The 25,609-nt window shown below is 35.7% G+C and overlaps 1 protein-coding gene across 15 annotated transcripts in view; it reads left to right on the top strand.

The window, feature by feature from the left end:
• CEP170 (centrosomal protein 170) overlaps positions 1 to 25,609 on the top strand; it is a 134,939-nt gene that overhangs the window by 20,610 nt on the left and 88,720 nt on the right. For 14 of the 15 annotated variants that reach the window (XM_087424473.1, XM_087424477.1, XM_087424485.1 and 11 more), the window contains exon 2: positions 15,340 to 15,485. The exons of the other annotated variant lie outside the window; for it this stretch is intronic. In XM_087424473.1, the coding sequence (XP_087280599.1) occupies positions 15,381 to 15,485 (105 nt within the window). In that variant the 5' untranslated portion in view covers positions 15,340 to 15,380. The remainder of the gene's footprint in view (positions 1 to 15,339; positions 15,486 to 25,609) is intronic. 15 annotated transcript variants of the gene reach the window in all.

Genomic DNA, 25,609 nt, shown 5'->3' with positions numbered 1-25,609 from the left:
TATGTGGGACGCAGCCCCAGCATGGCCTGAGAAGCGGTGTGTAGGTGTGCGCCCGGGATCCGAACCCAGGCCGCCAGCAGCGGAGCGCGCACACCCAACCGCTAAGCCACGCGGCCGGCCCTCAATAGTAGGCTTTGATGTTTGTAATTCTTAAGTGAGATTTCCTGGAAATTTTACTATTTGTAATTAAGGCTCTTACCTATTCTCTCATACTCCAAACACACACATATATTTAGAATTTTGTTGATTTTTCAGAATTATGTATAAGACTCTTAGGACCCTGAATCTGTTAAGCTTGTTAAATGTACACTTAAGCCATACACATGTTAATTATATGTTTCATGATTAATGGGTCAACATATGCCATATGGTCGAATCTCTGAAACTTTACTAGTAAGTTTTTGGGCTTAATCTTTTAGTCTCTTAAATTCCTTGTTAGATAAAATTCTTCTATTATATGAGATAGTAAATAGTAGTACCTTGGGTGTGTCACATTCCTTTATTTACATTCAAAGAACTGTAATATTTAATTTGGAAGGGCGACACTTGCTTTTACAATAGTATCTCACCTGTAGAATTCTGCTGCCTACCAACTAAAGATCCAAAAATAAAGCCTTCAAAGTGACAAAATTTATGTTTCAAAGCCTATAAATGAAAATATATGTACAGTCGTGCATCACATAATGAGGTTTCAGTCAACAATGGGCCACATATACTACAGTGGTCCCATAAGATTAGTACCATATAGCTAGGTGTGTAGTAGCTCATATCATCTAGGTTGTGTACGTGCTCTCTGTGATGTTTGCAAGATGATGAAATCGCCTAACGATGCATTTCTCAGAAGTATCCCTATCGTTAAGCAACACATGACTGTAGTTCATTCATAGGAGCTCTCATGCCGATTCTGTTTGTTCGTTTTGAGTGTAGTCGAAATATACTTACTTATATTATTTTCAAGGCCTTGCAGGAGGGAGTGAGGCTATTATAATGAAAAATGACTACTGATAAAAAGGGAGAAGACAGAAAAAACATAAAGAATGTGAGTTTAGGATCTCAGAAAGTTAGAACTAGATAGTATTAGGACAGATCCATATTCCTTAATAAATTCTGAGGAAATCACTGTTTTACAGCATAGTTTAATAATTGATGATAGTGATAATCATGAAGTACTAATAAAGAGTTAAATATAATATTGAATATTTTGAGTTGTAAAAGTAGGTAAATTTAAAATATATTTTAAAATATTTTCAACTAAAATGGTAAAACTAAAAACTGGTTTTGATACTTTAAGGCAGGGGTGGCCAACTTTTTCTATAAAGGGCCAGAAAGTAAATATTTTAGGCTTTGTAGGCTATATGGTCTGTTACACTACTCAACTTGGCTGTTGTAGTGCAAAAGCTATGTCTGTGTTCCAGTAAAACTTTATTCACAAAAATAGGCAGAAGGCCAAAGTTAGCCAATCCCTGCTTTAAGGGAAAAACTCTCAGTTCTGTGGAAAATGTGAATGTCCAAAATAGCTTGTTCTAAGACAGAAAAAACAAATACAAAACTAAACAAAATACAGTCATGTGCCACATAACAATGTTTTGGTCAATGACGAACTGCACATATGACAGTGGTCCGATAAGATTAGTTCCGTATAGCCTAGGTTTGTAGTTGGTTATATGATCTAGGTTTGTGTAAGTACCTCCTATGATGTTCGCACAACAATGAAATCACCTAATGACGCGTTTCTTAGATCCAAATTGTTAAGTGCACGTGAGTGTAAGGTTTTACTATATCTCCAATTTAAAAACAGAAATCAGGCAGAGGGAGGGCTTGAGTGGCTTTTCTTTTCCAATTACATTTTTTTTGAAAATCATGGTAAAGTATCCATAACATAAAATTTATCATCTTAATCATTTTTAGGTGTACAATTCAGTGACATTAATTACATTCACAATTTGTAAGTGATACCGCTATCTATTTCTAGAACTTTTTTATCATCCCAAACAGAAACTCTGACCTATTAAACAAGAACTTCCCATTCCTCTCTCCCCACAGCCCCTTCTGCCTCTATTCTACTTTCTCTCCAAATGAATTTGCCTATTTTAGCTGCGTCATATAAGTGGATCGTACAGTATTTGCCCTTTTGTGTCTAGCTTATTTCACTTAGCATAATATGTTCAAGGTTCATCCATGTCGTAGCATGTGTCAGAATTTCATTTGTTTTTATGACTGAATAGTATTCCAGTGTATGTATGTATCATATTTTGTTTATTCATCTGTTGATGGACACTTGGTTTGTTTCCACCTTTTGGCTATTGTGAGTAATGCTGCAATGAACATTGGTGTACAAGTATCTGAGGCCATACTTTTCGGTTCTTTTGAGTATATACCTAGGAGTGAAATTGCTGGATGATATGGAAATTCTGTCTTTAGCTTTTGAGAAACCAGAATGGCTGCACCTTTGTACATCCCCACCAGCAATGCACAAGGGTTTCGGTTTCTCCACGTCCTCACCAACATTTATTTTTGTTTTTTGATAATAGCCATCCTAATGGTGGTATCTCATTGTGGTTTCAATTTGCATCTCCCTAATGATTAATATTCTGAATATTAATCACTTATCAAATGATTTGGAAATATTTTCTCTCATTCTTTTCACTCTCTTGGTAGTGTCCTTTGATGCACAAAAGTTTTCAATTTTGATAAAGTCCAATTTATCTGTTTTTCTTTTGTTGCTTGTGCTTTGGTGTCATCTTAAAGAAACCATTACCAAATACAAGATCATACAAATTTTCCATTTTTTTAATTCTAACAGTTTGATATACTTTTAGTTCTTATGTTTAGATCTTTGATCCATTTTGAGTTAACTTTTGTGTATGGTGTTAGGTAAGAGTCCAACTTCATTCTTTTGCATGTGGATGTCCAGTTTTCCCAGTACTATTTGTTGAACAGACTCTCTTTTTCTCATTAAGTGGTCTTGGCACCCTTGTTGAAAAATCAATAGCCCATATATGTGAAAGTTTATTTCTGGGCTCTCTATTCTATTCCATTGGTGTATATATCTGTTTTTATGCCAGCACCACACTGTTTTAATTACTGTAACTTTGTAGGAAGTTTTAAAATCAGGAAAGGTGAGTCCTTCAGCTTTGCTTTTCATTTCCAGATTGTTTTGGCTCTCTGGGATCCCTTGAGATTCCATATAAATTTTAGGATGCATTTTTCTGTTTCTTCAAACAATGCTTTTGGGGTTTTGATAAGGATTACATTGAATCTGTAGACTGCTTTGGGTAGTCTTGTCTTCAAATCCATGAAGACAGGGTGTCTTTCCATTTATTTAGGTCTTCTTTAGTTTCTTTCAGCAGTTTTTTGTTATTTTTCAGTGCACAAGTCTTAAGTCATCTTGGTTATATTTATTCCTAACGTATTTTATTCTTTTTGATGGGGTTATGGAATTTTTTCTTAATTTCCTTTTCAGATTGTTCATTGCTAGTAAACAGAAATGCAACTGATTTTTGACTTAATTTTATATCCTGCAACTTTTCTGAATTTATTTAGTAGCTCTAACAGTTGTGGGTTTTTGTTTTTTTGGTAGAGTTTTCTACATATAAGATTATGTCATCTTTGGACAGAGATATTTTACTTCTCTCATTCCAATTTTGATGCCTTTAATTTCTCTTTCTTACCTAATTACTCTGGTTTGGACTTCCAGTACTGCATTAAATAGAAATGGTGAAAGCAGGCATTCTTGTCTTGTTTCTGATTTTAGGGGCAAAGGTTTCAGTCTTTCATTGTTGAGTATGATGTTAGCTGTGGGCTTTTCATAATTGGCTTCATCACGTTCAGGAAATTTGTTCTGTTCCTAGATTATTGATTGTTTTTGTCATGAAAAGATGTTGAATATTGTCAAATGTTTTTCTGCATCACTTGAGATGATCATGTAGGTTTTTTTTCCTTCATTCTATTAATACAGTCTGTTACACTGATTTTCATATGTTGAACCATCCTTTCATTCCAGGAATAAATCCCACATGACCATGGTTTATAATCCTTTTAATATGCTGCTGAATTTGGTTTGCCAGTATTTTGTTGAAGATCGTTGTATCAATATAAGATATTGGTGTAGTCTTCTTTTCTCATAGTGTCTATGTCTACGTTTGGTATCAGGTAATGCTGACCTCATAGAACGAATTAAGTTGTCTTCTCTCCTCTTCAATTTTTCGGAAGAATTTAAGAAGGCTTGGTGTTAATTCCTTTTCAAAATGTTAGGTAAAATTCACCAGTGAAGCAAGCCATCTGGTCTTTGGCTGTTCTTTGTTGGGATGTTTTGATTACTGATTCAGTCTTCTTATTAGTTATAGTCTATTCCAGTTTTCTATATCTTCGTGATTCAACTGTGGTAGGTTGTGTGTTTCCAGGAGTTTGTCCGTTTCATCTAGATCATCCAATTTTTTGGCATACACTTGTTCATAGTATTCTCATATAGTCCTTTTTATTTCTCAGAAGTCATAATGTCACCATTTTTATTTCTGATTTTAGTGATTTGAGTCTTCTCTCTCTTTTTATTAGTCAGTCTAGCCAAAAGTTTGTCATATTTGTTGATCTGTCAAAGAAAGAACTTCTATTTCATTGATTTTTCTCTATTTTTCTATTCTCTTATTTATCTTCACACTAATCTTTATTATTTTCTTCCTTCAGCTAGCTTTGGGTTTAGTTTGCTGTTTTTCTAGTTTCTTAAGGTATACTCTTTGGTTATTGATTTGATATCTTTCTTTTTTAATGTATACATTTACAGCTATAAATTTCCCTCTTAGCACTGCTTTTGCTATATGCCACAAGTTTTGGTATGTTGTCTTTTTGTTTTTATTTGTCTCATTGTATTTTCCAATACTCTTATGATTGCTTCTTTTACTCATTGGTTGTTAAAGAGTGTGTTGTTTAATTTCCACATATTGAGAATTGCCCAGTTTTCCTTCTGTTCCTGATTTCTAATTTCATTCCATTGTGATTGGGAAAGTTGTTTTGTAAGATTTCAATTTTTTAAAATTTATTAAGACTTATGTTTTAGGCCTAACATAATGGTCTATCCTAGTGAATGTTCTGTGTGCACTTGAGAAAAATGTGATTCTGCTGTAGTTGAGTGGAGTGTTGTGTATATGTCTGTTAGGTCAAATTGGTTTATAGACTTGTCAAGTCCTCTATTTTCTTATTAATCTTATGTCTGGTTGTGTTTTTCATTGTTTAAACTGGAGTACTGAAGTTTTCAACTGTTATTGTTCAGCTGTCTATCTCTCCTTTTAATTTAGTCCTTTTTTGCTTCAGATATTTTGGGGCTCAGTTGTGAGGTACGTATGTGTTGCGTATGTTATATGTTTTATATCTTGCTGTATTGAACCTTTTATCAATATATAATGTCCTTTGTCTCTTGCAGCCTTTTTTGATTTAAAGTCTATTTTGACTGACCCTAGTAGAGCTACCTCAGCTTTCTTTTGGTTATTATTTACATAGAATATCTTTTTTCTTCCTTTTACTTTCAACCTCTTTGCATCCTTATATTTACAGACTCTCTTGAAGATAACATAAATGGATCTTATTATTTTATCTAACCTGCCTTTTTCTGCATTTTAATCAGAGAGTTGAATCCATTTATGTTTAATGTGATTTCTGAAGGATTTACTTCAGTCCGTTATCTATTTATTTTCTGTATTTTATGTTTTTTTTTGTTCTTCAGTTCTTCCACTAATACCTCTTTTTTTGTATTCAGTTGATTTTCGTAATGTGTCATTTTGATTCCCTTCTTCTTGCCTTTCTCTCTCTCTATATATATAATTTTTTTTTTTTTTTGGTGAAGAAGATTGACCCTGAGCTAACATCCCTTGCCAGTCTTCTTCTTTTTGCTGAGGAATATTAGCCCTGAGTTAACACCTGTGCCCATCTTTCTCTGTTTTGCTTGTGGGATGCCAACACAGCATGGTTTGATGTGTGTAGGTCCGCCCCCAGGATCCGAACCTGCGAACCCCAGCAGAGCATGCGAACTTAACCACTACGCCATTGGGCAGGCCCCTTTCTATATATTTTTTAGTTATTTTCTTAGTGGTTACCTTGAGGATTACAATTAAGATCTTAAACTTATAATAACCTAGTTTGAATAATACCAATTTAATCGCAAGAGTATACAAACGCTCTGCTCCTATACATCTCCATCCCTCATCCTTAATATTGTAATTGTCATAGGTTACATTTTTATATATTGTATTCACATTAACATAGATTTATAATGTTTTCTGTATTTGCCTATTAAATTATACTGGAAAAAGAAGTTATAAACCACATCAAAAGTACAGTAATACTGGATTTATATTTATCTATATACTTATTTTTACCAAAATATTCTTTATTTTATCTTATGATTTTCAGTTACTGTCTAGTATCCTTTTGTTTCAGCCTGAAAGTCTCTCTTTTGTGTTTCTTGTAGGCCAGTCTACTGGTAATGAACTCTGTTAGCTTTTGTTTAACTGGAAATGTCTTAATTGTGATTCATTCTTGGAAGATGGTTTTGTCAGATATAGGATTCTTGGTTGACAGTTTTTTTCTTTCAGGACTTTAAATATGCCATCCCACTGCCTTCAGGCCTTCATGGCTTATGAGGAGAAATCAGCTGTTAATCTTATGAGTATCCCTTGTGCATGACAAGCCTCTTGTCTTGCTGTTTTCAAATTGTCTTTTTCTTTTGATCTTGGTGGGTTGGAGTATGACGTGTCTCAGTTTAGATCTGTGCGAGTTCGTCCTGCTTGAAGTTTATTGAGGTTCTTGGATGTGTATATTTATGCCTTTCCTCAGATTTTGGAAGTTTTTTGCCTTTATTTTTTCAAATATTTTTTCTTTCCCTTAGTCTCTTCTTCTGAGACTCCTTTAATGTGTGATGATATCTCACAGGTCTCTCAGGCTCCGTTAATTTTACTTTATTCTTTTTTCTTTATAATCCTCACACTGGATAATTTCAATTGTCTTATCTTCAAGTTCCCTTATCCTGTCTTCCACCTTTTCAAATCTGATGTTGAACCCCTCTCGTGAGTTTTGCATTTTATATAATTTCTATCTCCTTATTAATGCTGTTTTCTCCCCTCATACATCATTTTGCTGATTTCCCTTAGTTATTTGTCATTTAACACATTTATGAGAGTTGGTTTAACATCTTTGATTAATAATCACAATGTCAGGGCTTCCTCAGGGATGGTTTCTGTCAAATTCTGTTTGCCTTTAGATACGCTTTCATGTATGTATCTGCGTGTGTGTGTGTATATATAAATATATATGTATGTATAAATATATTTCCTGTAAATTGGCTTTCCTACAGGTATGTGTGTGTGTGTATATATATGTGTGTATATATACACACAGAGACACATACATAGAGAAAGAGAAAAGAGAAGAGAGAGAGAGAAACTGGACATTTTAAGCATGTTGTGGTAAATCTGGAAATCTAATTATCCCACTTTTCAGGGATTGCTGAATCTTTCTTATCGAAGGCTGAAGCCAACTGCTCTTTACTTTTCCAAACTGTTTTTGCAAGGTGTGTGTTTCTTGTATTATGGGTACTGAAATTTCTGTTCTGTCATCTCTCTGGTCAGCCAGTGACCTGATAAAGATTTCCTTAAATACTTGGCTCTCAAAAGGGGACAGAAAACCAACCAACAAACACACATTGTCTCTTTAAGTTCCTTGAAAGCTGCTTCATCCCATGGTAGTTGAAGCACTGGTGGCCAGCATAAAGGCTCAGTGGTCAAAAGCAGCAATCAGAGCACACAACTGGATATTTGGAAGACAGTGTCTTTATTGCATATCCTGGCTCCAGCAAGCCACACCAGAGATGCAGGAGGATGTCCCCAGGCTGCTTCTTGCATCTCTTGGAATGGGGAATGGGGGATGCTAGCTGCTACCTGCAAAAGACTGAAATTTACCAACCTCATTGACTTGACACCAGAGTATCAGAATAGTTACTTTAGACAGTTGTTAGGAGGTCAGTAGTTCTTTAGGTGTTGGAATGGATTCCCCATTTTCCATGATATCCTTACATAGCTTTTATAGGATTTCTTACTACGGTAAGGGTTAAGCTGGGGAGAATTATGACATATCTTAATATATTTATATGTTATTTTATTAGAATGGTAGATCTGGGAAGGTAAGGAGGTTTTGTTCATTGCTTTATTGTCAGCTCCTAAAATTGTGCCTGATAGGAGCAGAGTAAATAATGAACAATGTATTTCACAGTACTTCTCATAAAACCCAAGTTTTTGAACTGATCTCTTAGTTTTCCTTATTTTAGCTTCTTTCCAACTTCATGAAGCTACCAAGGGTATTCTCTTAGCCATTTCTTCTGAGAGTAAGGAAACATATTAGCATATAATGTTGTATGATGAGCTACACTATACTCCTTGCTCCAGTGACTATTTGGGATCATATCCAGGGTTAGATTAACTTGACTGTGGAGACATTTGCCCCTTACATTTACTTTATTTGGAATCATAGCTGGTGCTTGCAATATTAATAGTCTCGAAACTGAAATTCCAGTGCATTAGAATGAGAATGAAATAGCTGAACTACAAATATGGAGAGCAGATATTATTGGGAGTTCACTTGTTTTAGAGTATCTAAAATTCTTGAATTAATCTGCAAAAAAGAAATAAAGGAAAAAACTATTATGACACTCTTAATGAAAATTGGGATAGTACATGGTTGTTGAGATATTTTATTATGTTCTGGATGGCTATTCAATTTTGGCTCTCCTTTGTTTTATTTTAAAATCATGTATTAAAATAAGTTCTAGGCTTAGAAAGTTATAGACTTTTATGTTTTGGCATTCATCAAATCAAGATCTTTAGGACATTTATCTACCTGCATGTAATTTAACAGAAGAAGGAAAAGCTTCAAGTGACTAAAGTATTGTCTAGGAATGGTTTCACTTTGATTTCTTTCTTTTAAAAAATTAAACAAGATATATAGTGAATGGAACCCCTGGAGTTTTCTCTGTTTCTTTCCAAAATCTCACTAAGAAAAAAAGAATAAGACGATACCACTTGGGAAGAAAGAAATTGAGAAAGTTCTGGAAGAGAGGGAGCTGTTGGAGGAAGAAAGTGAAACTTATGTGCGTGCTAGGTAGTCATAAAGAAACAAATGAATTCTCATGGAATCTTGAAAGGGCTCAGGAACTTGAGATGCCAGGTATCTTGGAAGGCAGGGACCAGGTATGGACCTAAAATGGGAAGATCCGTTCTAAGTCCAGATAAAGAGCACTTCGGGCCCACTGCCCAAACCCCTATTCCTACAGGAGAGTAGAGATTTATTATCTGGAATTATTAAATCAGAGAGACTCCAAACATGTGACCATCAGGCTCTGTCACGATGGGGTAATGTTACCGAGTGAAGCCTCGCTGCCCAATGTGTGAAGAAGCCAATAGCACCGGCTTCTGTAGCACTGGATTTTGAGAGAGGAAAGATCTTTATTGTATGGCTGACCAGCAAGGAGGCAAGAGACAAGGCTCAAATCTGTCTCTCTGAGCTGAAAGGTAAACAGACTTCTAAGGAGTTGGGATTGGGAGTGATTATAGGTTATACAAAATGTTAACTTGGGTGAATCTGATTGGAAGGTGGAAGTGTAAATATTATAAGTCCAGTGTGTTACAAATCGAGGGACTCCTCGCTTCTCGTCAGGTTCACCATTCTGCTTTCTGTTCACATTGAGTTCCATAGTTAGGGAGCTTTTGGTTCCTAGGCAGCTCAAGGTCATCTGAGGACAAGGTTTCCATCTTCTGAGCATGTTCCAGCTAAATGACTTGCAGTAGTTTCTTGTTATCCCTGCAAAATAACTTTTGATACAACATTCTGCTTGACACAATAGGGCCAGTACAGATTGGCCTGTCATGGTTACAGTAAAGGGCTATGTGCTTAGCCAAAGAGGTTAATACATAGAAACTCTGCAAATAGAATGATAAGATCTCCCCAATCACTCCTTCTTGGCTCAGCTCTTACAACATCAGCTGTGTGTTTATTGCCCCCTTTTGGGGGAGATTGGAGGATTCTCCTGTGGATAAACTGAACTGTTCTAGAGGGCAAAAACTGAACTATAGATGTTGACCTTGTTCCCCAAGAAAAAGTGAGCTTGCATCTTTTTCCATTGCTCAATTCTCTAGTTGTTGGATTCTTTGTTAAAATAAGCTGAGAGCTGCCCTTACCTACAATTTGTAGTTCTGTAATATATAGCTGCTTTACGTTTAATTATACAAATAAGTGCTACCATCATGAAAAGAGTAAATGAAAAAAGGGACAACTTCAACAAAAATTCCATTTGTGTATCATTTCTAAAAATATTCAAGTGTATGTATTGGATTGTGAATGTTCTTTTTAAAAGATATTATATTTTGGTAAATTATACTCACTTTTTGTACGTTATAGTCTGTGGTGAAGCAAATCACCCCACATCTCTCAATGGCTTCAAACAACAATCATTTTTATTCTTGCTCATATATCTGTTGTTCAGCTAGGGATTGGATGATGTACTGAGGGCCTGGCTTCAAGTTGTATGTTAAGTCCCTCTCTGTTCCACATGTCTCTCGTTTACCTTGAACCAGTAGACTAGCCAGGGCATGTTCTTTTTTTGCTGATGACAGAGATGCAAGAGAGCAAGCCCAATTGCCCAAGCACATTTTAACCTCTGCTTGCGTCGCATCTACTAACATCATTCCATTGCCCAAAACAAGACATGAGGCAGAACCCAGAGTTATAGAGTGGGAAATTATACCCTACCTCTAATTGGAGTAATAGCAAAGTCACAGGGCAAAGGTTGTAGTTTGTGGTAGTATTTGAATATGTAAGAAGGCCTGGGGCTGTAATCCTTGCAAAACTCAATGATCCTCTATTCTGTTCAGACTTTAGATTCCCCAGTATGACCTGAAAACTATTCATGCTTTGAGAACGAGTTATAAGAATTTTAATCAGTAATCTATTAAATTTAAGGCTTTAGAATTGAAATAAGTATGAAAAAAAGATTATAGCAGTTTTAATTTTATAAGTAAGCCATATTATATTGTCACATTTTTACCCTAAAATATTGCTTTAAATGAATACTTTTAGAGCACTGATATAGAAGATATTCAATATAGTTTATTGTTGGTTGATATCTTTCCAGTCTCAAGTTATGACCTTAGGTTATTATTTGGCAGAAAAGATTATGAGGAGAGGGAGAAAAGGAAATGATCATTAATTGAGTGCCTCCCATGTGCCAAGTACTATAAAATACCATATTTATATTTCATTTTATTTTTAGGTACTCTCTTCTCGTTTTTTTTTTTTCTTCTTTTTTTAACTTACTGATAGGATACCTGAAGTGCAGAAACATGTATTTTTTTTGGAGTCACTTGGAAAGCACGAGGGACTGGGGTTTCAATTCAAAGTCTACTCCAAAACACATCTTCTTGGCTAATCCAGAAAATCTGCAAAGGAATGGAACTGCTGTCACATCTGGTCAAGACTTTGGACGTATTCTGTACAGTTGGCAAACCCAAAGGCCCCTTTTTCTGCCCTTTAGGGGAACCTGAGCTGAAGCCTATGCCTTGGCCATTGAGGAAGCTCCCAACCAGGCTTTAGTTTTATCCATGTGCTAGTGTCAGTATTACTCAGTGAGTAGGAAAAGGATATTGAAACTGAGGGATCAGTGAGAAAGCTGTGTTAGATAGGGAGAGAGTCCCATATAAAAACTGAGACAGTAGCTTTATGTTAAATCTTGTTCCCTCCCATTGTAGAGAAGATGGAAGGGGACTCAAGGTCATTGCCCCACCCCAGTAAATAAAAAAATACTCCTCATCTTGAGGCTTATGTGTTTTATTTTTGTTTTTCAGAAAATACATGTTCTTTTAGTTACCTTTTTTTTTTGAGGAAGATTGGCTCTGTGCTAACATCTGTTGCCAACCTACCTCTTTTTCTTTTTTCTCCGCAAAGCCCCAGTACATAGTTGTATATCATAGTTGTAGAGTTGTAGCTCTTCTATCTAGGACGCCACCTCAGCATGGCTTGATGAGTGGTGTGTAGGTCTGTGCTGAGGATCCGAACTGGTAAACCCCAGGCTGCCGAAGAGGAATACATGAACTTAACTGCTATGCCACTGGGCCGGCCCCTAGTTACCTTTTTTTTTTTCGCTGATGAAGATGAAGATTCACCCTGAGCTAACATCCGTTGCCAACCTTCCTCTTTGTTTTTTTTAATGTGAACCTCTGCCACATCATGGCCACTGACAGATGAGTGGTGTGGTTCTGTGCCTGGGAACGGAACCCAGGGTGCTGAAGCAGAGCACGCTGAACTTGAACCACTAGGCCATTGGAGCTGGCCCTTTAGTTACCTTGTAAGCCTCACTGAAACTCAAAACAAAATATGTAAAAAGCCATTATTTTTACTTTATATTATTTTTATATAGCTATTCTATGTTTATATTGTGGAGTTATATATTACATATTTATGTATTGTATAATTATGCCTGATATTGTCTAAATACTTAAAACATTGTAGCATATGAATTAATGCTTACATGCTACAGATTTTGAAAATGTTAACAAACTGTTCTTGTTGCCCATGTTTGGCTTTGGTGTTTTAGTTTACTGTATTTAGGCTAATTTGATTTCCTTTTAACATGTCTTACTGTAGTGTTTTTTTTCCAGTTTGCTTAAATAAGTGTTAGCTATTGATCTGCCTATTAATGTCATATTTTAAAATTGTTCTTCCTTGAAAAGGCAGTATGTAAATTATATACTGTATTTAGATTGGAGGTTTTTCTTGGGTAAAATTTTTGGTCAGGATGTACATAATGAAATACTAGAAACCAATTTGACAGAGAGTGGACAGATGGAAGACTAAGGCAGCATCTGCATCAAGGAGTTAGGTGAAAAGAAGGTTTAAAGATCTAGATAAAGCGACCATATCAATTAGATAAGCTGAGAAGGGAGTAAGAGTTCATTGTTTTAGCTTTACAGAAAATTATCTACCTGTTTTGGTGAAACTCATTGTTTCGTGTATGTGTAGATAAATTTATAATATATATGATTTTTACCTTAACACAAAATTCTACATTTTACAGGAGTTTGCTTTAATGTATGGATATATTTCTTATTGCAGAATGTTTCATTTCACTGTGGTATAGTTTGCTTCTAATTGAGTTGTATCAGACTATACCAGTTCATGGAAAAAATATAAGTAGTAGTCTTTTGATTCATAAGAAAAACTCTTGGGTAGCTACTATCATTCTCCTCATTTTGCAGAAGAGGAAACTAAAGGACATGGATAAATAACTTGCCCAAGGTCATGCAGAATAAAAAGTGGTGGAACCAGGAGTCAGCCTCTTATCTGTCAATCTGTCTGACTCCGGAGTTGATGCTCTTAATGACATAGCCACGTCCACTAGGACAATAGTTCTTGAGGCTCAGTCCACAGGCCTCTGGGAGTCTCTGAAGCCATTTCAAGGGTCACAAGGTCAAAACTGTTTTCATAATAATATCAAAACATTATTTGCCTTTTTTATTGTAGTGACATTTGAACTCATAGTACAAAAACAGTAATGGATAAAGCTGCTGGCTCCTTCGCATAGATCAAGGCGTTGGCACTGAACTGTACTTATAGTAATTGTATTCTTCACTGCCATGCACTTGCAGTTAAGGAAAAAAGCCAGTTTCACTTTGTCCTTGACGAAGTGGTAACAATGATTAATTTTGTTTAATCTTGACCTTGGAGTCACATCTTTTTCGTATTCTGTACGACTAAATAGAAGCACACAGCAAGCACCTGTGCTGTGTACTGAAGTACCGTGGCTGTCTCAGGGAAGAGCCTTTGTGTTCTTGTTTGAGTTGTGAGCTGAACTAGCCACTTCTCTCCTAGGACACCATTTTTACTTGAAGCAATGACAGGTAAGCTTGAGGATTTGGTAGACAAAGTGAGCCTGTCACTTTGAGGAAAAGAATTGACGGTATTTTTTTGCCAATAAAATTTGAGCTTTCAAGAGAAAATTAGGAAATTTGATTCTGCCACCCTGAGCTTAACAGCTGCACAGTACTTACAGATGTTTCTGATGAGAAGGGTGATGAAATTAATGAATGTGATGTTTTTAAATAGTATAGTGAAATGTGTCGTCATTTTGAAGATCTGTGTGACTCAGGGAACCAATATTTTCTAAATGACCAATGTGTGATGTTATGAAATACGTTCAAAGTACAAGATGGATTTTCATGTAACATAGTATGAAAAGTTTCAGATTATGTATTGTAAGTAACTTTCAAGAAACTCCCACTTTTGTGAAGTTTTGATGTAGTATCAAAGAAAACTATCTACAGTTATTTGAAAAGACTATTAAAATAAATTTCCCTTTTCCAACTTTTTATCTGAATGAAACCAGGTCTTCCTTAAATATTTCAAGTTAAACAATATATGGAAACAGATTGAATGAAAATCCTCTAAGCCAGACATTAAAGAGATTTTTTAAAATGTAACATAGTACTACTCTTCTCACTAATTATTTTTGTTTTGGAAATATACTTAATTTTTATTAAAATGTTAGTTATTTTTACATGAAATTGATTTATTGATTATTTTAAACAAATTAATAAATACCAGTTTCTCAGTTTTCATTTCTCATGTGGTAAATATTAATATATATAACCCATGTAAACAAAATTCTCTTTAAGGTCCTTTTTTTTTGTGTGTAAAAAGGTCCCAAGAACAAAGAGTTTAAGAAATGCTGCTCTAGAAAAATGTATTAAGAAAGTAAAGTACATGTGAGGACAGAGAAATTGAAATTGCATGTTTTTAAAAGTGTGTTCAGTGGTCTAGTAGACGCTTTGGTAGACGAGGAAGCAATTTCTTTGGTTCCATTGTTAGTTCTTAGTCAGATATCAAATATACTCATTTGGATTTAGTCTGTCTGTCTCAGATCATCTGTAAGTGAGACATTTATTTGTACAATATTGCTCGTGTTGACCGAGGTTAACATGGTACTGATGTGATCATCTACCTGAAGATTAGAGACCTTTATAGGCTATGCCCAAAGACTTTCAGGAAGATGGGGAATGTTTATTAGCTGACTACCTGCTTAATTGCTTAATGTCTTCCTTTTTCATTGAACTCTTGGCCGAGTCTGTGGACTTACTTTACTGATGAGAATTTGGTAGATATGTCATTTCCAGGGACCTGTGGACTATTTATTTAGTCAGGGTAAATGTTGAATGCAGTTCTATTCTTAGGCCTACTTAGAGGGTTTGGTGAATGGATGCTAAAGCTAAAAATATCTGAATGTGTGTTTTTCTGAATATCTCTCTGTAGGATGACGTAGCTTTTCCAGAGACTTAGAAGCTAAGCAGAAAATGAGCGTAACATCCTGGTTTTTGGTCAGCAGTGGAGGCACTCGCCACAGGCTGCCACGAGAAATGATTTTTGTTGGAAGAGATGACTGTGAGCTCATGTTGCAGGTAATAACATCAGCCTTCTGTATGTGTCTACTCAAAATCTGGAATTGGTACAAAATACTTTTCTTCTCCTTTGGAGAACAGCCCTACCTAGATTTGAACTTTCTTGCTCTCCCTCTTTTAGTTGTAACTACCAGTTTAATTAATTTTCTCCCCCTTGAATCATTAAAAAGAAGTTCTAAGTCTTGGGAATTATATATTGAAAAATGAGAGCTCAGCATAGAGAATTTTATTCGTAAGAAGTTTCACATTATATGTTTTTAAAATAAGACATGTAAATAATTCATAAAATTAGCATAGCATGAAGTAAAACTGAATTTAATTGTGGGTACTTCAGTGTTACTGAAATTAGTTTCACTGCTTCTTTTAGAGATGTTCATTATGATACCTTCCAGTAGTTTGAGCATAATTAAAAGATCATTGGTATTTACTGAATCATGTATAAAGGAGTTACTCTTACAAGATACTTTTAATATATCTTTGAATAAGGTAATTAGCAGAAAAATGGATCTCCAGATTTTTGAGGATTTAGTTATTTTAATAGGTCCTGGCAATCTAGAATAAATTTTCATCCCCTTGCTCCCTTTATTTTTTTGGTTAAAAACTATAAACAAATACTTAGAGTAGAAATGTTTGTTCTGTTAGCCCAGTGGTTCTCAACTGGGCGATCCTGCCTCCCTCCCCACAAAGAACTTTTGGCAACATCTGGAGACATTTTGGTTGTTACATATGGTGGGGAGCTAGAGGTGGTTGCTGCTGACATCTAGTAGGTAGAGGCCAAGAGGCCAGAGGTGCTGCTCGACATCCTATTGTGCAGCATACTTCTCCCTGCCCCCCAACACACACAACAGAGAATCATCTGACCCAGAATATCAGTAGCGCTGAAAATGAGAAACCCTGCATTTTCCCTAGAAGAATCAAATTTGCGTGTGTTTATTACATGTTTACTTTAAAATTAGAGAACTTATTTTATAATTTTGAGACAATGACACCTTAATTAAACAAGTTCAGTAAGAGAAATAGAATAGTACAGAGATTTTCTGGGCTCCTCAGTGAGATGGTGTGGTGAGTGGGGCAACTGAGAAAAGGCAGTAATGATTCTGTTTGGCTATAGGCCTCTTGGAACTGGACCATATCTTAGGTTGGTGGAATGCCACGTGGAAGAGGTGCTTTCCACGTGGCATTTGTATCAACCAGCAGAGCAGTATGACAGAAACGTGGGAATGGCTGTTTAGGAGCTTACAGGATACGTCTCTCCTTACATGGAGATAAGGACTATTAAGAGATATGACTGGTAAGGTGTCTGTGTCCTGGACTGTGTGTAACAAGTGGAAGTTGTCTGACAATTTATGAAGTGGAGGGAGGAGGCTGAGAGTCCAAGGAGACCAAGGTGGTTCCAGTTCACGGGACACAGTAGCAGAGTGGAAAAATCTACACAGAGAAAGAACTCTGTAGAGGATCACCATTGAGTATGTACTCTTCTGAGTACTAGTCACACATATGTGAAGAAACTACCAAAAGGCGGGGAAAAAGGCACTCAGAAGGATTGGAGTTAACAGTGCCCAGCACTAGCAGGGTCAGGAATGGCGCTGTTGCTAACAGCTAGATGGAAGACCTCGTGATTCACAGGGTGTTGGTCTTTGCCCCTCAGCAGTAGGGAGTAATTAACCCTAGACTGAGTTCCACTCTCATCTAAATCCTAAAAACAATACCCAAAAGGATCACATTGTTTTCAAGTACCTTAACTGTGTCCCAGAACAAAGCTCAAGAATATTTATAGGAATACAGAAATATCCAATACCCAAAAAGGTAAAATTCAGAGTCTGGTATCCAATAAAAAATTATCAAGCTTGTAAAAAAGCAGGAAAATGTGACCCATAATGAAGACTGATGAAAAATTCTTTGTTTCTGAAGAGTTCGGCGAAGTTTGGCAAAATAAAAAATGGCAAAAGCAATCTTGGAAAAGAAGAATAACATTGGAAAACTCACACTTCTTAATTTCAAAATTTATTACAAAGCTAGTGATACTGGCGTAAGGGTAAACATACAGACAAATGGAATAGAATGGAGAGTCTGGAAATAAACTCATTTATCTATGGCTGTTATGGTTTGAATTGTGTCCCCCAAAAAGATATATTGAAGTCCTAATCTCCCATACCTGTAAATGTGACCTTATTTGGAAATAGAGTCTTTGAGGATATAATCAAGTTAAGATGAAGTTGTTAGGATGGACTCTGATTGAATGTGACTTGGTGATGTCCTTATAAGGAAAGGAAAAGACCCACACAGAGAGAAGCCAGCCATGTAAAGATAGAAGCAGAGATGGGAGCTATGCTGCTGGAGCCAAGGAATACCTGGGGCTGGAGAAATACCAGAAGCTGGAAGAGGCAAAGAAGGATCCTCCCCTAGAAGTTTTGGAGGAAATACGGCCCTGCCATCACCTTCATTTTGGACTTCTAGAGTCCAGAACTGTGAGAGAATAAACTTGTGTTGTTTTAAGCCACCCAGTTTGTGGTACTTTGTTATGTCAGCCCTAGGAAACTACTACAATGGCCAGTTGATTTTTGACAAGGGTGCCAAGTCCATTCAATGGGAGAAAGAGTAGTCTCTTCAACAGATGAATCTGAGACAACCAGATTTTCACATGCTAAAAGAATGAAGTTGGACCCCTGCCTCAGACCATATACAAAAATTAACTCAGAATAGATCAATGACTTAAGTATAAGAACTAAAGTCATAAAACTCTTAAAAGAAAGCATAGGGATAAATATTCATGACCTTGGATTTGGCAGCAGATTCTTAGATGTGACACCAACAGCACAAGCAACTAAAGGAAAAGTAGGTAAATTGGACTTCATCACAATTGAAAACTTGTACTTCTAAGGACACTTCAAGACAGTGAAAAGATAACTCACAGAATTGGGGGAAATATTTGCATAATGTATATCTTATAAGGGTTTAATATCCAGAGTATATAAAGACCTCCTACAACTCAACAAACAAAAAGACAAACCAGCCCACTTAAAAAATGGACAAAAGACTTAACTAGACATTTCTCCAAAGAAGATATAAAAATGGCCAATAAGCACATGAAAAGATGCTCAACATCATTTGTCATAAAGAAATACAAATCAAAACCATAATGAGATACCACTTGACATCTACTAGGATGACTATGATGAAAAAAAAAAAAAGGAAAATAAGTGTTGGTGAGGCTGTAGAGAAACTAAAATTCTTGTACGTTGCTGTGGAAAACAGTTTAACGATTCCTCAAAAAGCTGAACACAGAATTACCATATGACCCAGGAATTCCACGCATAGGTGTATACTTGAAATAATTGAAAGCAGGACTCAAACAGATTCACTGTAGCATCATTCACAGTAGTCCAAAGATGAGGACAACCAAAATGTCTAGCAGCAGATGAATAGATAAACAAAATGTGGTATATACATATAGTGGATCATTATTGAGCTATAAAAAGGCATGCAATTCTCATACTTGCTGCAACATAAGTGAACCTTGAAAACGTTATGGTAAGTGAAGTAAGCCAGACACAAAGGACAAATATTATATGATTCCACTTATATGAAATATCTAGAACAGGCAAATTCATAGAGACATAAAACAGATTAGTGGTGACCAGTGGCTGGGCGAAGGAGGGATGGGGAGTTACTGCTTAAGAGTTAGAGAGTTTCTGTTTGGGTAATGAAAAAATTTTGGACGTAGATAGTGGTGATTGTTGTGCAACATTGTGAATTTAATTAATGCCACTGCATCATACACTTTAAAATGGTTAAAATGGCAAATATTATGTTTTATATATTTTACCACAGTGAAAAAAAATAAAAGGAAATCAATGGCAATACAGTTTTAAAATATCTTTAGATTGATTCAAGTATCATAATTGAAATACTGCCTTTACAACAGAAATTTGAAGCAAAAATCAGTATATTTTTAATGAGCAGAAACCAATATTACCGTGCTATAAGAAGTCAGAATTTAAGTTAACATTTTTATTTGAACTTCATCAACATCTGATTGGGCATCTATCCTATTTATGACTGTCTTTTATTTATGCTTTGTTTTTTAAATAGAACATAAAGTTGGTGAGGAAACTCTATGATCAGGCAAGGAGAAACCTAGTTTTGACCTGTTCCTTGGACTCCCCCCCTAAAGATACTTCTGCCTGTTATCTGATGGCAGCTCACTGCTTTTAGCACTTCCCTAGACACAGTGTAGTCTCTGAGAAAGGTCTGTGATCAGACTGGCATGCTGGTCATTGGGTAGTCTGAATTGATGCTACAGAGTCATGGACTCTTCTTAGCAGAGGGACACATCATGTGTATGGAAGCAAGAACAAATATTTACAAATTGTATCTAGTCTTTAAATGATTTATTGTTAATTTAATCTTTCATAGTATATTAGTAAAATAAATAGATCATTTAAAATGTACTGTTTTTATATCATTTCTGAAAAACGAACTAAGCTTATTTATGGATTATAGTATTAGAAAAGTGGAGAGTTTGCAAATATATAAATGTAAAATATATTTGTTTTGAAAGATTAGAGCTCTAGAGTTGATGAAATTATGTTTTCATTTTTAAGGCTTTACGTGGCTTAAATGGTTCTACATTGGTTAGGTCAGTCAGTGTGCTAATTAATTAAAATTGTTAGATGTGCAAATAGTTAATATTTGATTGTTTTTTAATGGGTAAATAAGATCTTTTAAAATTTACTTAAACTCATTCTGCATTTATGGTTTAAAATCCTCCATTTTTAACGTACAGGAAACCAATTGTTAGGTTTTAGAATGTCTGTCTCTGAATAATTTTAAGTAGTTTCTTACCAGTAAAGATTTCAACTATAAATAGATTTACTGATATTTTAAAAAAATATTTTAATGATAATATAGCTTAAAACCCAGTGCAAAAAGGAAACAAATAATCCATAAGGTCATATGATCTGTTTGATTACAATTAATTTTTTTTGTTGTTTGTGACATTTGTTACTTTGTTATGTTTTGTTTTTGTTATTTATGACAAACTCAAAAATAAGTTTGAGTTTTGTATTTTTTGTTATTTTATCTCATTCTGAGAAAGGTATTCTAAAGAATGGTCATCGAGAAGAAGTGTGTTTGGATATTAAAGAGTAGGTGATTGAACAAGGGATTCTGGAATTTGAGTTCTCCTTCTACCACTTACCTTGGAAGCCTGTGGCAAATTAATTAGACTTGCTGTGCTTGTTTGTCTTGCTGTAGAAAGATGACTATGCTATGTTTCATAAGACACATTATGCAAAACAAATCTTGGCCGTGGATGAAAGGTATAAAGTGTAATTATTGGATGAAAATTATACTTTCTTTGTTTTGAGTAACATACATTAATATTACTACTGTTAAAAGTACCTTGTATTTGAATATTACTTTCTAGTTCTCAATGTCCATTTATGTTATTTCAGTTGTTCCTCTCAATAATTTTCTGAACGGTATAATCATCCCCGTTGTACAGATGATAAAATTAAGATTCAGAAAAACATGCTCAGACTTCTGTTACAATATATTGGATACCTCTATGTACACACAGAGTTGCATTTTGAAAAAAAGGTCATGTCTAAATTCTAATTATATCTTCATAAAATTTTTAATTGCGCCAAATGCTTGAATTTTGCTCTATTTTGAGAAACATCATCATACTAAACTAAACATGTTTTTTGTTCTGATGCATAATAGAAACTATAATGAAATTATATTTCACTTACTATTTTAATGTTTTAATTTTCATACTGATGTAGGAACAGTCCCCAGGAGGATGATGGCATATGTTTTGAAGATCAAAGATAACTTGTTTTCATCCATCCTTTGGGGCACATAGCAAAGGATAAACCACTATTTATTACTATGATTGTCAAAATGCAACTGGGCTTTTAAAGAATCTTTCAGCTACAGTATCTTTAAAAAAGATTTTAAATGGTGTTGAGACATAGTGGCACTCTTTCTCTCTCTCTGGTTTTTTCTTAGCATATGTATCCATGTATTTCTGTGTCTTTGTCTTCCTCTTAGATCTTTAGTAGAAAAAAGAAGTAATAATAATGTTGAAAAGTAGCCATTTCATACCCAAAGCGTATATGACACATACCAGTTATTTGTTTGTACCATTTCATGTGTTAGTTTTTAGTTAGAAATTGATTTGAGTCCTTGATGCTTTTTCGTTGTGCCTGGCCTGAAATTGTTTTTATATTTTGACTTTATTTGATGACAGGGTTTTTCTTGTTTGTTTTTTTTGCAGGAAAGGAAGTATTTCTTAAACAAAAGAAAAAGTGTTAGTACTTCATTTTAATACTCTTATTTTCCAAAATTTTGTGGGTTTGTAATTGTCTGAGAATTAGAATTTTTTTTGTTTTGGTTCTGTTTTAAGCTACCCAGTTTGTAGGTTTCTTAAAATTTGGTCTGAAGTTTATAACTTCAGTACTTTTGCTATTTTATTATCCAAGAAAACTTTTCTACCTCCATACTTTATGAAATGAGATTGGCCAAATAGCATGTATTTTCTTTTCAACAAACCTTTATTAGGCATCTCCTCTGTGCTGGGCTCTGTGCTGGATGCCGAGGGGTCGATGTGTGTGCAGGTGTCCTTGAGGCTTAGAGTCTGGTAGAAGGAGATGTGAATGTGAAGGCAAACATTTTGAGAGATTAGGAGTTGGGAGTTAGAAGAGGCCAGCTCTTGGAGGGCATTATGTGCTGTTTTAAAGACTTGAGATATTTTACCCTAGCTAGTAAGAACACTGAGGAGCTTTTAAGCAGGGCAATATTGCCTTTTCAAATGTTTCCCATGCGTTACGTCATTTAACCCTCAACAACAAAGAAAAATCTGTGATATAGATAGATCTTTTTTATAGATAATTAGGCAAAGATTAGTCATTTTACCGAGGTCACACAGCTGGCAAATGGCTGGAGCAGTTCTTTTGACGCCAGCGCCTGTGCTTTAAACTGCTATTCTGTATTACTGCTCAGGAACTGGAGATTGGAATCAGTGTAAGCAGTTAGGAGATGAAATAATCTAGGAAGAGGTGGTAAAGTTCTAAAGAAGCAAGTATCATTTTGAAGAAAAGAAGACGGAGTAGGAGAGAGATTGAAGAGTTAGGATGTGCTTTCTAGTTATATATAATGAGTGAGGGAGAGAAAAAGAATCTAAGATGTCGCATTTCTGGCATGGAAATAGATGAAATAGAGGTTCAGGAGGTGTGCTTTTGGGGAATAAAATAATAAGTTTGAGGTTTCTGAGAGACATTCAGATTGAGATACTCAAGGGAAAGCTGGAAATAAATGTATGAAGCTGAGCAGTGTAGTCCGAGCAGAAGGTAGAGATTTTAGCATTGTGAGCATAAAGGGGATAGTTGTAGCCAGGAGGATCCGGGTTATACAGGGGCAGAAGGAAAGTCAGAGTGATAGGGTGTGGTTGCTTGGGAGAAAAGGAAGGGGTCAATATTAGATATCTTGCTGCTATCAAAGAGCTGAGGCAATATATTAGTAAATAGTTGTAAATAATGGAGACAAGAAGAATAGAGGAATGTAGTCAGAGAGAAATAGTATGGTTTAGATTCCAGAGGTAGATTCAATTTCACATGCTAAGGTCTAGCAATGGGAGCGGTTTTGGTATGGATTTCAGTTGTCGGAGTTGAGAAGGCTAGATGGGTGGGTGTGTGTGGGGGGGGGCGGGGGGGAGAGAGAGAAAGATTAGGCCTGAGCTAACATCTGCTGCCAATCCTCCTCTTTTTTGCTGAGGAAGACTGGCCCTAGGCTAACATCCGTGCCCATCTTCCTCTACTTTATATGGGATGCCGCCACTGCATGGCTTGAGAAGCGGTGCATTGGTGCAAGCCCGGGATCTGAACCTGTGATGCCCAGGCCGCCGAAGCAAAGCACGCACTTAACCGCTACACCACTGGACCAGCCCCGAGAAGGCTAGATTTTTATATGGATCATCTACATAGACATTTAAAATCAATCATGATGAAATAGGAATTTGAATGAAAAGGGAGACTGTGAACCATAACCCCAAAACTTGAGTCAAAAAGTTAGAATGACCAAAATGATTGCAGCAACCTAGGAGAGGCGTGCGTGTGTGTGTGTGTGTAAATATATATTTATTTATACTTATATTTATATATAGGTGGATAACACGAACTTCAAAAAAGTAAAATGTTCTTCATTGAAGGGGGATAATGGTCCAGAAGCCACAACAGTAAACTGGAGGAATTCAGACTGCATCTCTGAACTCAACAGGATGTTGAATTTAGGAGGACAGCATCCACTTCAAAGGAATGCAGTGGAAATAGTGTTCTCAGGGGGAAAGCCAGATTTCAGTTAAGGGAAGGAAGCAGGAGGTAACCATCTATGAAAAGCTTTAGAGTGAAGAGGAATTTCAAGTAAGGTGTATTCTCGAGTGCAGTGCAGTGCCTTGGGAAGAGGGTCTTTATAGAAAGTAAAAATCAGGAGACAAGAGGCATAGACTCTTGTGGGGAAAATGGATTATAAGGGGGCAGTGACTAGTGAGTCTTGTGTTCTTACCAGAGGCTTAAGGAGACAGGAATAAGGGACCTGGTCAAAATTGACTATCTTTGTGGTTTAAGCCTGGATCAGCTAAGGCTTTCCCATTAGTGTCAGAAACTTGATGAAGTTAGCAGTCTTTGTCAGCGTTTAAATTATATGTTTCTGAGAGATTATTAAGTTTTTGTTGAAATATCCAAATGGGTTGTGAAAATTAAGTTGTAATTCACCTTCTCTTGGCTCAGTTTAATCTAAAGGAGATGTGACTTTGATGATCTGGAAATGAAAATGGTTTAATGCTATATGGTTAGATGTAAATAACAAATCTTTCTTATTCCTTCAGTTTTTCTTGACCACTCACTTGGTGTATTATGTTCTATAATCTTGGTTTTCTGTTTAATTTCTATGATGGGTGGTGAAACACCTTGAATACATTTGATAACTAAAAACGTAGGAATTTTTATTTGCTTTCATGGGCTGTTAAGCTTTAAAGAGTTACAAAAATAGGAACGACTTGTCCTGTGAGTTCTAAACTGATGATATCCCTTGCCTTGAGTTCCTAGGACTAGTCTTCTCAAAAAGTTATTACTCTCTTTATTAAACAAACAAACAAACAAAAAGGATGCTTTTTCTGATCACTTGTAACATCCTCACTCCTCTCCTCAATCCCCAAAGCTGGAAAGGCATCTTGACTCAGTGGACTTTCTTGTTTTCTTACGTGTGCTCTGTGTCCTCTAGTAGGTCTTGTACTTATCTGCCCCGTAAACAATTTGAACGCAGGGTGCATATCAGATTCAAGATATTCCGGATTTCTAGCAAGTTGTGAACTTAGTGAAGTGGCCCTTCCTAGTTTATTTCTCCTCAAACCATATTTTCTCCATACTTCTGATCCATGTTGACACTTCCCTCAAAAGCAGCCATTCCCTGGCTCCACGAGCAGCCATTTGACCTGTTTCCCATATCTAACAGTAGCTTTTCACTTTCCTTTCTGATTTTCCTTTTCTGAGGTCTCATTTAGATTTCCCCCTTGAATTTCAGTACACTGTTCTAAGGACTTCTGCTCTGTCTCTGTGTTCTCTTCCTCACAGGGAGATTATTTATGCTGATCCATCCTTTCAGTATTTTTTGAGACCTTACGTATGCTTGAAATCTCACTTGCCTTACAACATGTAGAGATTTTTATCCTTAGACTAGCTCAACTTGATAAATCCACAATAAGAAGAAATTATTTTCCTAGGAGCCCTACATTTGCTTCTTATCACCCTAGTAACTGAATTTAGTACTTCATTAGTTTAAACAGAGCAACAGTTTAAAGCACAATAAAAAGCAATGAAGTTTAAGTGGTTTTTAGATTTAATGCAGATAGTTTACAGCAGTTACAGTTGTAATTTTCCATAATAGGTGGTTTTTCAGGTAAGCTGTAGAGAAGTAATACCACTTCAGAATACTACTACAGAATAGTAATACTGCTATTCATAAAGTTTCTGTTAATTCTGAGGTTTGAAATTTGTTCTAGAGAAATTGAAATTTCAGAGAAAACAAAGCAAAATGGAAGACAACCTTTAAAACTTTTAAGAAGA

The sequence above is a fragment of the Ceratotherium simum genome, chromosome 36 (assembly GCF_057802395.1).
Source record: "Ceratotherium simum simum isolate JZ-2026a chromosome 36, ASM5780239v1, whole genome shotgun sequence".
Classification (NCBI taxonomy): Eukaryota; Metazoa; Chordata; class Mammalia; order Perissodactyla; family Rhinocerotidae; genus Ceratotherium; species Ceratotherium simum.
Note: the sequence above shows the minus strand (reverse complement) of the source record. Positions and strands in the feature narration are given on the sequence as shown.